General features: G+C 50.6%; 2 protein-coding genes across 9 annotated transcripts in view; one reads left to right on the top strand and one right to left on the bottom strand.

Annotated features, from left to right (window-relative positions):
• The window catches only part of NOC2L (NOC2 like nucleolar associated transcriptional repressor), an 83911-nt gene extending 80634 nt beyond the window's left edge, over window positions 1-3277 (bottom strand). Inside the window, exons 1-2 of one of the 6 annotated variants that reach the window (XM_007070252.4) lie at window positions 3102-3277; window positions 1224-1403 (exon numbers count right to left, since the gene is read on the bottom strand). In XM_007070252.4, the coding sequence (XP_007070314.2) occupies window positions 1224-1403; window positions 3102-3121 (200 nt within the window). In that variant the 5' untranslated portion in view covers window positions 3122-3277. Of the gene's footprint in view, window positions 1-1223; window positions 1404-1577; window positions 2077-2167; window positions 2609-3101 lie in introns of those variants that run through there. The other 5 variants (XM_027832291.3, XM_043531535.1, XM_043531534.1 and 2 more) reach the window with 5 other exon arrangements.
• Window positions 3278-5153: 1876 nt separating this feature from the next.
• Window positions 5154-13567, top strand: part of KLHL17 (kelch like family member 17) — a 38320-nt gene continuing 29906 nt past the window's right edge. The window contains exons 1-4 of one of the 3 annotated variants that reach the window (XM_037881409.2): window positions 5154-5384; window positions 6400-6627; window positions 9225-9378; window positions 11882-11967. The gene's annotated coding sequence lies outside the window, so the exon portion shown is untranslated. Of the gene's footprint in view, window positions 5385-6399; window positions 6628-8152; window positions 8299-9224; window positions 9379-11881; window positions 11968-13567 lie in introns of those variants that run through there. The other 2 variants (XM_043531538.1, XM_007070205.4) reach the window with 2 other exon arrangements.

Consider the following 13567-nt stretch of genomic DNA (forward strand, 5'->3'; position numbering starts at 1 on the left):
AGCGTGTCAGAGACTTTCCTTGGGATAACAAGCCTGGTGCATATCAATTTCTTTGTTAAATTGACGAACTCATATAAGCTTGCAGTGTCCAGCGGGTATAACTGGACACTGCAAGATGGAGGTTCCTAGGGTTGTGTCTGGGACCAGAGATATTGGCTAGTGTCATTCGGTTGCACAATCCAAGGAGCAGCTTACATGCCAGAGGCTGTGTGTGACCAGCCCAGGAGTGGGGGTTCTCACAGCAGAGCAGGGTAAGGCTCTCAGAGTCAAGGATTGGAGTGACCTAGCAGATCACCGGTCCGGATAACACCAGAGGGGAAAAATGTTTTTTTTAAAGTTGTCTTGGGGAAAACAAATTGTGAAATGTTGACATTTAAAAACCGCTTCAACCAACAAATTCCAGCAACTTTTCAGTGAAAAATTAGTACGACAATCTGATCTTAGCTAGCTCTATTTCTACAACACCCTGACATTCTGCTAACGGAGAGGCAACGTTCTAGGGTGCCAGTGAGAACAGCCAAAAGTTCACACCAGATTTTCCAACCAAGTTTAAAGGCCCATTAATTCTACACATAGCACCAAGCCTGGGGGCCCAGCAACAACAGTTGCTCCCTAATCCAGTTTGGATTTGTAGCATAAACAGGACTTTACTGTGTCCCTCAGCCAGGCTACAGTCCTGGGACATGTAGCCAATTAGGGGATATGCTTAAAACATGGCTAGATCCTGTCCACACTTATAGCCAGAACAAACCAATTTAGGAAAATCAGTTCAGGGGTCAAGCATGTTGTAACTGAGCCCCTGGATTCTATTACTGTTGTAGTGTAGACGGACGCAAAGAACAGTGCTTTAGAAGGGATTAAATAAAGCTCTGTGTAAATTGGAGCAGAGGGTTTCGGGGATGAGTGTTTTCGGCTTTGCCACTAGTCTGCTGGGTGACCCTGGGCAAGTCACACCTCTCTGTGCCTCAATTTGCCCACCCGTACGATAGGGATAATGCTACTGGCCTCTTCTGTAAATCACTTTGAGATCGACGGATGAAGAGAGCTACATAAGAGCTAGGGATTATTGTTTTCATTTTGTGGACAAATCACCAGTATCTCAGGCTTTATTAAGATGATGTGCTTAGAACTGAAACACTTTTTAAGGTGGGTCAATGGAGTGGAAGAATCTATACTTTCAAGGACTGTTCACATTTCCCCAATCAACAAGCAGCCACACTTACTTTTCTGCAGTTTTAACTTTGAGTGGCTCCTTCTTCTTTCCTCCTGCCAGGCCATTCTGGCTTTGTTTCCGATTAGCAGGCTCTTCCACAAGCTCTGAGGTCTCCTCTTCTGAGTCACCATCAACTTCTGACTCAAATCCGGAAATTAAAAATTCATCAACGCTCAGCTCTGCCAGTTTTCTAATTCCAGAGGGAGAAGAGAAACAAGGTAGGAAGAGGGAGGAAGGGGAGAGGATTAAGGGTTTTAAATCAAGCTGATTTTGATGCTCATATCATACAGCACTCCTGCCCATCCCCGACTCCCACCCCGCAACCAAAAAAGAATACATACTCAGCATGATACAAAGTATTTACCAGAGAAAAACAGCCATCTCGATAGTTAATGTAAGATTTCAGTATCCCATATTTTACTCATGAAGTGGGTCCACAGGCTTCACCTGGCCTATTCAGAAGGGATGCAAAATATCTGACCCAAGAAATGGTATGGTCCCTTTAGTCTAGGAGATGCATGTTTCTGATCAGTAGCAGAGCCAACATTCCCAATAAACCACCTTTTGTTGAAACTACAGTATAGTAATAACTTCTGACTTTACCTGATCCAGTAGGTACAAGGTTACACACAAAACACAGTGCTTTACACCCCAGAAATCATTTAGAAAGTGCAGGAAGCTCTTACAACACCAAAGACCACCCGCTTTCTGTTTTGTAGCTCACCAAAAGCTATTTAATTTAAAGGCTTCCCACGTTTTATTTCAACCAGGAAGAGGAATTACAGGATGAACAGCCTGTTGACTTAATAACTAGTTTATAATCACACTCTAACAAAAGTTAACGGCACAAGTCTCTTTTGCAGCCCATGCCACATGCTGTTTTGCATAACACGCAGAAATACTATCACTTGTTAAGGATGAGAAGGGATCAATATCTTTCTAATCACTGCTCACTTTTCAGGGGCCATCACCTTAAGAAATTCCGGTTTGAAGAGAGGCGATTGGATACAAATTTAAAGCTTCCAACCACTGTGTTTGTACAGTTCGTGGCCCTGATCTGTGACTGGTGCCCCAGGGCCCTATCACAATTGATGATAAATGATGCCAGCATGCAATATTCATAAGAGGTGCCCCCAGCTCCAGGCTCTCAGTGACCCCGGCCCAGAAGCAAATAAAGCCTGCTATGAGCATGGCTCCTTTCACCCCAAACACCTTCCTCGCTGCTGCACAAAACTCAGCTGGATCCCGCTCAGACCACCCACAAACTGCAGGAATGGTCCCCATCCAACTCCGCGTTTTGCAGTTAGGCCCTTAGGGGGCTTCATCCGGCCCCCCAGCTCTGGACACCCCTTCCCCGGCACAGAGCCTGGCTAGGAACTACAAATGCAAAGATCGCTCTACCCCGCCCCCAACACAGCCCCTTTCCCATGCACCTCCCCCGCCCGCCCTACACTGCCTAAGGGGGCAGCCGGGGGGGGGGGGGGGTTCCCTTGTGGGGGGAGCTTTTCCCTTGTGGGCCACCCCTCCCCAGAGGGGAGTCCCTGGCTGGTGCATTGTGCAGACGCCTTTGGGGTTAGAGCAGCTGGAGAGAACCCCCCCCGCCCCCGCCAGTGGGGGTGCTAGCCCATGGGGGGGGGCTAAGGAGGAATATTTTAGAAGCCCCCCCAACACATACTAATAATTAATCCCCCACCCCACCAGCTGCTCGGGGCCCTAAACAACCCTTGGCTCATGCCTAGCGCCGGCTCTGAGCCGCCCCCCCTCCACCCACCCCGGACCCATGCAGCGGAGGCGTCGCAAGCGGCAGCCCCCGCGCACGTGCCAGCGACCCCTGGGCCCCGCGCCTCCGGCCGCGAGCCGGGCGGGCCCGCCCGCGCGCCGCGCTCACCTCCTGCCGCCAGCCGCCATGGCGCCGCAACGTGCCTCTCCCACAATGCAGCGGCCGAGGGGGAGGCCCAGCGCCCGCCGGGAGGGTGGATTCCTTGGTTCACGAAGGCGGGGGTGCAGAATCGTCACGCGGGAGGGCGCATGTCAACCGCTGCCTCTGCAGGCTCAGCTGATTACGATCTAGGAGGGGGAGCTCGCTCTCGGTTAAAGGAGCTGCACTGAGTCAAGAGGAACAGCAGAAGGACCATACTGGGTCAGATCCGTGCTCCATCTAGCCCAGTGTCCTGTCTTCTGACAGCAGCCGGGGACAGATGCTTTAGAGAGAATGAACGGAACAGGGAATTTTTCCAGTGACCCATTCTCTGCTCTCCAGTCCCAGCTTCTGGCAGCCTGCTAGGCCAGGCCTACACTAGGAAATTAAGTCAGTAGGACTGTGTCACTCAGGCGTGTGAAAAATCCACACCACTGAGCTCTGCAGGTAAGTGGACCCGAGTGTAGACAGCACTATGTCCGCGGGAGGGCTTCTCCCGGTAAGTCTCTCATGGAGGTAGAGTATTTTAAGTGTAGACCTGCCCTCAGAGACTTAGGGACACCCAGAGCATGGGGTTGCCTCCCTGACCATCTTGGCTAATAGCCGTTGATGGACCGCTCCACCACAGAACAAGCACTGGTTGAAACTGGAGGTAGGCTTGCTTTTTGAGCTCTGAGTCTCTCTACTGATACAGAGACCGAGATTTCAGTATGAAACAGCAAACACCAACCCTTGAAGCACATTCCTTTTTAAAGACATCAGGTGATAGCGCTCTAGGCTGGATTTGCATAAATGACTAGTGATCTAGGGTGTATAGGTGCCCAGTCTGAAACTCCTCCAAAGGGCCTGGTTTTCAGCACTTTCTGAAAACCAAGCCCCTTTAAAGTGCCTCAAGATGGGCACCCAAGTAACAAATTACTTTGGAAACGCTGACTTGAATCTTTATAGAACTCTCTCTATGATATCTCTCGGTATCAATCACGATATCTATTCTACATAGATTCTTACATACTGAGCTACTGTCACTCGCGTGTGGTTCCTTCTCTCTCTTACCCCCTATCTAGGAGGAGAACAGTGTTCAACGGAGTGTTTTGTTTTGGTAGGAAGGTGGGTTTTTAAAAAGTGCTCAGAGCAAACATGTTTCAAGATTGAATGTGTATAATTTAATACCAAAATATTCTCTATCTCACATTTTCTACAACACTCATGGTTTAATATTTAACACATGTTCTTGACTATTAAAATGTCTCTCTCATACCTATTTTATAATGCTAACATCTATTTCTCTCTGTATTTACAGACACACACACATAAAGATTGGTTTTAGAGTAGCAGCCGTGTTAGTCTGTATTCGCAAAAAGAAAAGGAGGACTTGTGGCACCTTAGAGACTAACCAATTTCGTTAGTCTCTAAGGTGCCACAAGTACTCCTCTTCTTTTTACACATAAAGATTGCAATACTGCAAGAACTTACTCAAATGAATCCCTTTAGGCAGCTATGCATGTAAGTCTGTTGGATTCAATGGGGCTCTGCAGGAATCCATCCTCTTTGGGGCCTTACAGAAAACTGCATTCCTGCGGAAAAAGGTTCCAATGATTTTGGATCAATTTTACGGGTTTTTCTTAAAGTACTTCCCTCCTTGTGAAGGGGGTTGTGGTGTGTCTGTGGCAATGGGACACTTTCAAATCTCACCCCTTTGAAGTGAGCTGTAGCTCACGAAAGCTTATGCTCAAATAAATTGGTTAGTGTCTAAGGTGCCACAAGTCCTCCTTTTCTTTTTGCGAATACAGACTAACACGGCTGTTACTCTGAAATTTGTTAAAAGAATCTCTCTCATCCAACCTGTTCCCAGCTTGCCAGTCCTGATACTAATTATTTTAGAGGATTTTTTTTTTAAAGAACGTGCCCCTTTTCTATTAGGATTTTTAGTACCGCTGACCGACGTCTCCAACGCAGCAATGAAAGGGAAGGTCTAGAGCCAGACCGCACAGCCCTACTAAATACCCCAGGTTGCAATTCAGGAGCAGGCGGCGACTTTACACGGAAAGAGCTGTTATTGCTCCAGACACAGCTTGGAAAGGTGCACTGGGGAGAAAAGGAAGCCCCTCTGTGACACAGGCAGAGGGGAGGGCGAAGGGGGGATTTGAACCCACGAACTGAGTGCAACTATGGCTGAGCTGAGCCAGTAGGATACCGGCCTGTCTGACCAAGCCAGCGCTAGCTCCTAGCGCCCCCCCCCCAAGTTTCACTTGGGTGAGTGTGCTCTGGGAAAGGGTCTTTGTTATTTTTTGCACGGAGGGGGAGAGAGGCATTGGGGAGCGCAGCACTGAACAATGGGGCGGGAGATGGAAGGTGGACTCACTGCAGAGCCACACATCCTGGCTGCGGTCTTCTGTCTCCATCACGCATGCAGCCGGTGTCCTGCGATTAACTCCTTTTGCAGGCTGATGCGGTACAGTGCAATGCAACCCCCCTGTCTGCTCTGCTTCCCCTCCCTCCCAGGCCCCCATTGCCTTGCCTTGCCTTGCCTTGCCTTGCAACAGAGCCGGACCATAAATCACTTTTGCAGCCCTTTGTTTCTCCGCTGCTGGAGCAGCTGCGGTTGTGGGATAGGCAAGGGCTGGTGGGGAGCCCGCAAGGCTGAGCTGTGGTTGGGCGAGGCGGGCGGACGGACAGACAGACAGACAGACAGACAGCCCCTGATTTCTTGCTAATGGGCGTGTTCTCGACCGTAAGTCTCTGCTGCATTTAAACCCGTGCGGCTTGGCGGGGTTATTTCAGGTGACTTCCCTTCGGAGAGCTGCAGCTTTCAGACCCGGCGTGATTCAAAGAGGGGCTCACCGGCTTTTAAGGCCTGTGTATATTAAATATATTGCACGTTTGCAATAGGCTTTCGGGGGGGCGGGGGGGAGCCGTGGGGAGGGTCAAGTGCGGTTTAAAATCCCCCTGTCCCCGCACGACTCCAGGTGCAGTGGCTAAAAGCCTGCAGTACTGCGCCCTGCATCCAGGAGACCGGCTTTTTAAGGCGGAATTCCCATGACTGGAGGCCGCTTCCGCCTCTTTCCCCCCCGCCCTGCACCCGTGGGGTGGGTCAGGGCGGGCTGACAGCTGCCCCCGGCAGATCAGAACCCGCATCACGACTTTTGCTGGGCCAGTGGTTTTGAAAGAGCGGGCAAACGTGTCGTGCTGGGGAAGACTGGGGAAGGAGGCGGAGCGGCCTTAAAAGTCTTCCCTGCACCTGGTTGGTTTACATTTGCGTCAATTTCAGCCCTGTAGAATTTGGGGGGCTCAGGACAAAGGAATCGGGAGCTGGCGGCCCTCGGACCATCGGAAACCGGCTGCCTCCCATTGCCCAGCGTGGAGCGGGAGCGGGGGGCTGCTGGGTGGTCCTGGAGAATCAGCGGCGGGGGACAGCGCGCAAACACGCACCCAGCATCTTCCGAGGAGATCCGGGCGCTGGAGATTAGCGATGAGCCATCTCCCTGCACCTAGATCTGTGAGTATGACCGAGCAAGGAGAGTCGATGCGGGAGGGAACGGGGAATGCAAAGGAAAAGAACCCAAAGCATCTTCTCCCCCTACCAGGCGTTTCTGCCCCTCATATTCTGTTAGTTACAAGAGTTGGGGGTTTTTTTGAAGGGGGCATAGAGAGTCGCAATTTCTCCTTGAGAAGTTGTGCCCTGTCTTACGACTGTCATCAATTCCCTGTTGCAAAAATGAGCTGTGTGCCAAGTGGGATTTGGTGGGTTTGTTTGTTTGTTTTTGTTTTTTTGCTGAATTGTAGAAGTGGGAAGCGCTCCTTCCCATAGCACGGCAGAAATTAGGGCCATATATAGCTTCTGATGAACCAGGCACTTTCTCCTGGCTAGCAGGAGAGGCTCTAGTGAATTTGCTGTGTGTGTGTGTGTGTGATGTCCCTCTCAAAGGACTGTTTTTTACCCTAGGGGCTGATAGAGCAAAACCATGTAAGTTCCACACCATAAAGCTAGTGAATTTCTTTGCAAGTTGATAGAGGGTTGGGATTACATACGGAGTGCCCTAAGATAACATGATGCCTTTCGTCCAGTGAAATGTTGTAAGGACACATGCAAAATTAAGTTCTCATTAAACCTGCCTTTGTGTCTCTTACTTATTACCAACCGGACCCTAACACTTAGGCTTTGGGGTTTAAAATCCATTTTATTCCCCTGTGTATAGCTGATCTAGGCAAGTTATTTTAAAAAGTCCTGGGTTTTAAATAGCTGATCTGCTTTAGCAGTCTCTGGTTGCTGCCTGTCAGGATCGCAGTGCCTTTTTCTATGCTGCTACAGTTAAGCATCTCAGTCCTAAATAGGACTTTATTTTCCATCATTTTTAGAGAACTCATTAAAAAAATACTCTGAGCTGAAGCCTCAAGAGATTCGGAGGCTCAGAGGGGAAGTTTTCAGCCTTCTAGGTGTTCTTACAATTCCATTCATATTAACTCTGCAATGGGAGAGATGAAATCTGAGCACCCTGTTAGTCTTGATATTCCCCCCCCGCCATGCAGCTGAAACAGCAAAGGTAGGAATACTGCTGCGGGGAGACCCTCCAAGCCCGCTCCGTTGCACCAAAGTGGGTTTTCCTGCCCCCCTGCTGTGGCTGCCTTTGAGGTGGAGAGAGCCTCCCGCTGTCACTGTAGCAGCTGTGACATCTAGACTGGCCGAACCAGTCCCAAGTAGGGGTGGTCTGATTCATCCAGACTGCCTCAGCTCGGTAACCGAGTAGAGCATCCCCTCTCTGAGGAGCTGTCGGCTTTCAGATAAGGTCGGGGGGACCCAGGCTGTTCTTGAGGGGACTGGAGGGAAGAAATGCACAATATCTGCTGGATGGCCTTGCTCACCAAGGTGTGGGGTTGAAAGAAGGTATGGCGGTCAGCCACTTGCAAAATAGACCTGTGTCCTTTCTGGCAGGTTAAGGCCAGTGCAGAACCTGTGGGGCCCACTTTGATCATTCATGCCTCTCCAATGAGAAATAATCTGCCAGCCGCCCTTGAGTGGCGGTTAGAGCCTTCCACAAGAAACCATCTCCGGGCATCAACAGTTGCTGCCGGGCAAAGACACGGTTGTGGCTGAATTGCTCCACTTGGATTTCGTGGGTTGCCTGGGATCTCTGCCCGTCTGGCTATGGAATGGAGACGATGGATGTTGGTGGGTGACATTCCCTTCTAGCCATGGACACAGCTAAAAAGTCCACATTGATTTGATATGATCTATCCACCACTTCCACCCTCCATGTCTGCAAGGTGTTGACTCGCTGTGTAGTCTAGTGAGGGTGGGTAGAATGGCCTCTCAATGGGTTTGTGATGTCCTGGAAGGGAGTAATGGACAATTGCTGCTCCTCTCTAAAGGGTCTTGCATGTAGACTCCCATGAATTTCCCTCCTGATCTTCATGCATATGAAGTAACATGGAGAGGTTGTGAAGTACTTTTGGGCTGCTTTGTCCACGCATTGGTGGACACCAGGCTCTGGCTCTGAATGCAGATTCTAAGATATTATTCCTGTCCCAATTTCTGACCAAACCATGAAGCCAGGTGACAGCAAAGTGGGTATGACTTGCTCCTGGTCAGGAACTGGCTGGGGAAGTCAGTTGGAGTGGGCAGAAGTGATGCCTGCACCCTCTGTTCGGGGATCTATGTAGTCCATGAGTCCTATTGGAGCCAGTATTGCTTTGAGAGCACAGGAATACTAATGACCCATCATGCTCTGCATCACTTTTGGCTGCTGGGGGTAGCAAGGGCTCCTCTCTGCACCAGCGCTTACTACAAACACCCAGTTGCTACATTCGTTTAAAGGGGGGCGTAATTCAGTGGAGGAGGGTGCTAAGGCTTCTGAACTGGTGGAGCAGCTTTTGGGAGTTTTTTGTCTTGCTGAAAATTGTTCACGAATATTTCTACCATGCCCAGGAAAGCGTAAAAACTCCTTATATCCTGGCTGGTGAGTGAGCCGTGACCTGCAAAGGATTTCCAGGATCAATAGCTCTGTCACACAGCCTCCTGCGTAAATAATATATCTTTTCGTCATCACAACCGCTCAGGAAAAGACCATTCTAGCATTTCTCTCTCTTTTTTTAAAGGCCTAGCTTGGTATCCCAGACTGTGATGCTCAGAAGGAACCCATGGCTGTCCATTATCCCCACTTAATTTTGTCCCCCACCTTGGGGATCTGTGAGTGAATCTGTGAGTCGGAAGATCTGGGTTCTATTCCTAGCTGAGCTGCTGTGACCTTGGGTGAGTCATTTCAGTTCCCTGGCCCTCTCTTTCTCCTCCCACCTGTTATTGGTCTTGTCTGTTTAGTTTGTAAAGCTCTTTGGGGCTGGGGCTGCCTGTGTCTGTACAGCACCCAGGGCGATGGGGCATCTGGGGTGGCTGTAATACAAACAGCTAGTATTTTAAACTAAAGCTAATGCTTCCTCTGGCTCATAGTAAAGATAGTCCCAGCGGAGGCAGGTGAGGACTGTGCATGAGCCTCAGCCTGGCTGTAGTGAGGCCACTGTTGTTATGCAAGGGCAGCACAATCCTAGAGCCAGCACCACACCGCCTCACTTGTACAGAAGCGAAGGAAAGACAGGACCACTGAAAGCAGCCGAGCAGGCCCTCTGCCAGCCCCAGTGCTCCCCTGTGCCTTCCGATTGATGGACTCCTGCTGCCTCCAGGCAGGTGCACAGGGTTGGGTAAAAGTGCTCCCGCTCTATGCCTTCCAGGGCAGGGGAAAGCAGAATTTGACCCTCTGGGTTTGTGCATTCATCAGCGTGTCCTGTTATTTGACAGCCTGTGTGTTAGGTACATTGACCTTCTATGAAGAGTAGAGAGAAAAGGCTTAGCTTAATTTCTGGGCCTTTAATGGGTTGGTTTGATGTTGGACCTCAGCACCCAATGTGCTCCCCTTAGGCTGAGCCCTTTGGAAAATCTGGCCCCAGGAGTCCACTATTAGAGGATTAGCCCCAAGCTTCCAACTGCATCCATGCAGGCGGATCCCTGTATGAGCCTCAGGACTCCATGGGGAGATGGTTGTAATAATAATACCCAGCACTTCACAAAGGAGCGCAATATCCTTATCCCCATTTTACAGACAGGGAAACCGAGGCACAGAGCGGTAAAGTGACTTGCCCAAGGTCACCCAGCAGGCCAGTGGCCGAGCGAGGAATAAAAGCCAGGTCTTCTGAGTTCTAGTCCAGTGCTTTAGGCCACAGCATTGTGGCTTTCATAGAATCATAAAATATGAGGGTTGGAAGGGACCTCAGGAGGTCATCTAGTCCAACCCCCTGCTCAAAGCAGGACCAATCCCCAACTAAATCATCCCAGCCAGGGCTTTGTCAAGCCTGACCTTAAAAACTTCTAAGGAAAGAGATTCCACCACCTCCCTAGGTAACGCATTCCAGTGCTTCACCACTCTCCTAGTGAAAAAGTTTTTCCTAATATCCAACCTAAACCTCCCCCACTGCAACTTGAGACCATTACTCCTCGTTCTGTCATCTGCTACCACTGAGAACAGTCTAGATCCATCCTCTTTGGAATGCCCTTTCAGGCAGTTGAAAGCAGCTATCAAATCCCCCCTCATTCTTCTCTTCTGCAGACTAAACAATCCCAGTTCCCTCAGCCTCTCCTCATAACTCATGTGTTCCAGTCCCCTAATCATTTTTGTTGCCCTCCGCTGGACGTTTTCCAATTTTTCCACATCCTTCTTGTAGTGTGGGGCCCAAAACTGGACACACTACTCCAGATGAGGCCTCACCAATGTCGAATAGAGGGGAACGATCACGTCCCTCGATCTGCTGGCAATGCCCCTACTTATACATCCCAAAATGCCATTGGCCTTCTTGGCAACTAGGGCACACTGTTGACTCATATCCAGCTTCTCGTCCACTGTAACCCCTAGGTCCTTTTCTGCAGAACTGCTGCCGAGCCATTCAGTCCCTAGTCTGTAGCGGTGCATGGGATTCTTCCGTCCTAAGTGCAGGACTCTGCACTTATCCTTGTTGAACCTCATCAGATTTCTTTTGGCCCAATCCTCTAATTTGTCTCGGTCCCTCTGTATCCTATCCCTACCCTCCAGCATATCTACTTCTCCTCCCAGTTTCGTGTCCTCTGCAAACTTGCTGAGGGTGCAGTCCACACCATCCTCCAGATCATTAATTTCGTTTGTAGTGACAACGTACACACAAGGTTTTCCTACCCATCCTCAATGGACATATCCTCTCCTTGAGATAGTGGAGTACTGCTGAGGAGTAAGTGGCCAGTTCCATATCAGTAAGTTGTCACCTGTGATCAGAGGCTCTGAGCCTGGGCAGGTAGAATGCATGCACCTCGCTTGGTGTACCACCGAGACAGGGCGGTGTAGCCTGAGCACAGGATGGGGAGCCAGCAGCTCCTGAATTTGAGTTCCTCTGATACTGACATCTTCTGTGCTTACTCTCGCCCCGTGCCTCAGTTTCCCCCATCCCTAATATGGGAGGATGATACTGACCTGGAAAGGCCCAGGACTGGACCTGCCATGGGGTGGTGCAATGGGCAGCAGCAAAGGTGCATAACTCTGAGCAGCGCTCGGGTACCACAGCATTAAGCCTAGAAGGATAGCATAGGGGGAGTTTCAGGGAAGGAATGAGGTGCATCAGCAGGATGGTGAAGAGGAACCTGCCTGTACTGGGCCCGATTATAGCCTAGTCCCTGACTTGCAGGGGCACCAGACACGTGCACACAATATCCTCAATATGATGCATGCTTGTGTCTGCAGAGAGAATTCCCAGGGAGGGAGGGAGGCAATTGTGCTGCACGACCCACATCTCCTCCAGAAGGGACATCTCTGCTCCTTGACCAAAGGTAAAGTGTTTTTTTCATTGCCGCCAGTCCGCTCCCCGGCTGAGTGCACCTGGGGGAGGAGAGTGATGTCTTCCTCCATGGAATTGATACTTCCCTGAGATGGGTATGTGGGATCATTTTGCCTCCTGTGAGGTCTTCGCCCCTGCTCTAATAAGGAGTGGCCATGGTAATTGGTTACTGGATCTCAGCCCTTAGCTTGCTTAGGGCTAGATCAGAGGAAGGATCTCCCCCTCACTTCTGCACAGGGCTGGGAAGATCCAGGCATGGAGGCACCCCGTCTGTTGGGTACATCTGACTCCCACTGCCGCAGGACCTGAGCGCCTCCCCAGGGTATTTTATACGGCCTCTCCCCAGCCTGGAGATGAAAGAACTGGATTTGGAGTAGTTTGTGTGAAGAAAGTACCGGGGAGGGGTGGAGAAGTCAAGCCAAAGAGACGGATTTTGCATTTAGCTCATAACAAGGTGAGACCTGTAGCCCCTTATCTCTCGCAGGAGCAAGAGTTCCATAGCCGAGGTGCAGATGCTGCGAAGGTTCTATCTGGCACTCCCACCACCGCCCTTAAGGCGTTGCCCTAGGGCATCGTCCAGCCCGAAATTCGCCCTTTTTTAAAAAATGCAGGTGCACGGGTCGGATGTGCAGAAGAAACGCTTTTAATTGGAAAAGGCACCAAACCTCCCCACCCACCGGAGCGGACTCCCAAAGCCCTGATGAAGGTTGTTAAAGCAATAATACTGACCTGGGCCAAACAGCCAGTGTGCCAATCCCTATACCCTGCCTGCAGCCACCACAATCTCTGCATGCTACAGAGCTGGCGATTGTGTGCGTCCCACCCCCAAAGCTACACACACTCCCTGGCAGCCTGTCACTTCCTTGCCGATGTCTAGACAGGAGGATTCAATGCGCGTCGTTATGTCTAATTCATAAAAACGTACAGGCAGAGCTGGGAGCTAGTGCTCCTCGCTAGTGCGAGTCATCTCTATCTGTTGCACCGCACACTCTAGGCAAGTCGAAGAGCTGATTAATGCTGCTGATCAGCGGGCGCTCTGTGTGTGTGTGTGTGTGTGTGTGTGTGTGTGTGTGTGTGTGTGTGTGTGTGTGTGTGTGTGTGTGTGTTTTCTTGGGAGCAGAAAGAAGCAACTCCATCAAGGAGAATTATAGCTACTCTGTTAATTGGGTCCTGGTGGCCTGCAGATGGAGGATGCGCGCTGGGGAAAGGTACACAAGAGAAGAGGCCTTTTTCAATTACGTTTTAGGCCAGGTTGTAGTAGAGGCTTGTGCACGTGGCTGTAGCTCGCTGGGTCTTGCTGCAGAGGATGCATCTATGTGCGGGGATCTGCTGTTTGGCAGTCGGAGGCCATGACGGACGCAACACGTACTTTAGTCTTTTGGCTTCTGTTGCTGGCTGGCTTGGGAGGGGGGGCCTGTGTGCTTTCTCCTGGTGCCCTCCCTCCCTGCGGGTGAGGAGGGAAATTGCGAGATGGGGCTGCTGAGTGCCCCTTCCTCCAGGAGTCGACGTTGGCTCGTCCTGTCCCGACATATTTACGTCTGTCAGTAAGGAACGGTGCTAATCCATGGCATCTGCAGGGCAAAACTGGGGTT

The sequence above is a fragment of the Chelonia mydas genome, chromosome 18 (assembly GCF_015237465.2).
Source record: "Chelonia mydas isolate rCheMyd1 chromosome 18, rCheMyd1.pri.v2, whole genome shotgun sequence".
In the NCBI taxonomy this organism is placed as follows: Eukaryota; Metazoa; Chordata; order Testudines; family Cheloniidae; genus Chelonia; species Chelonia mydas.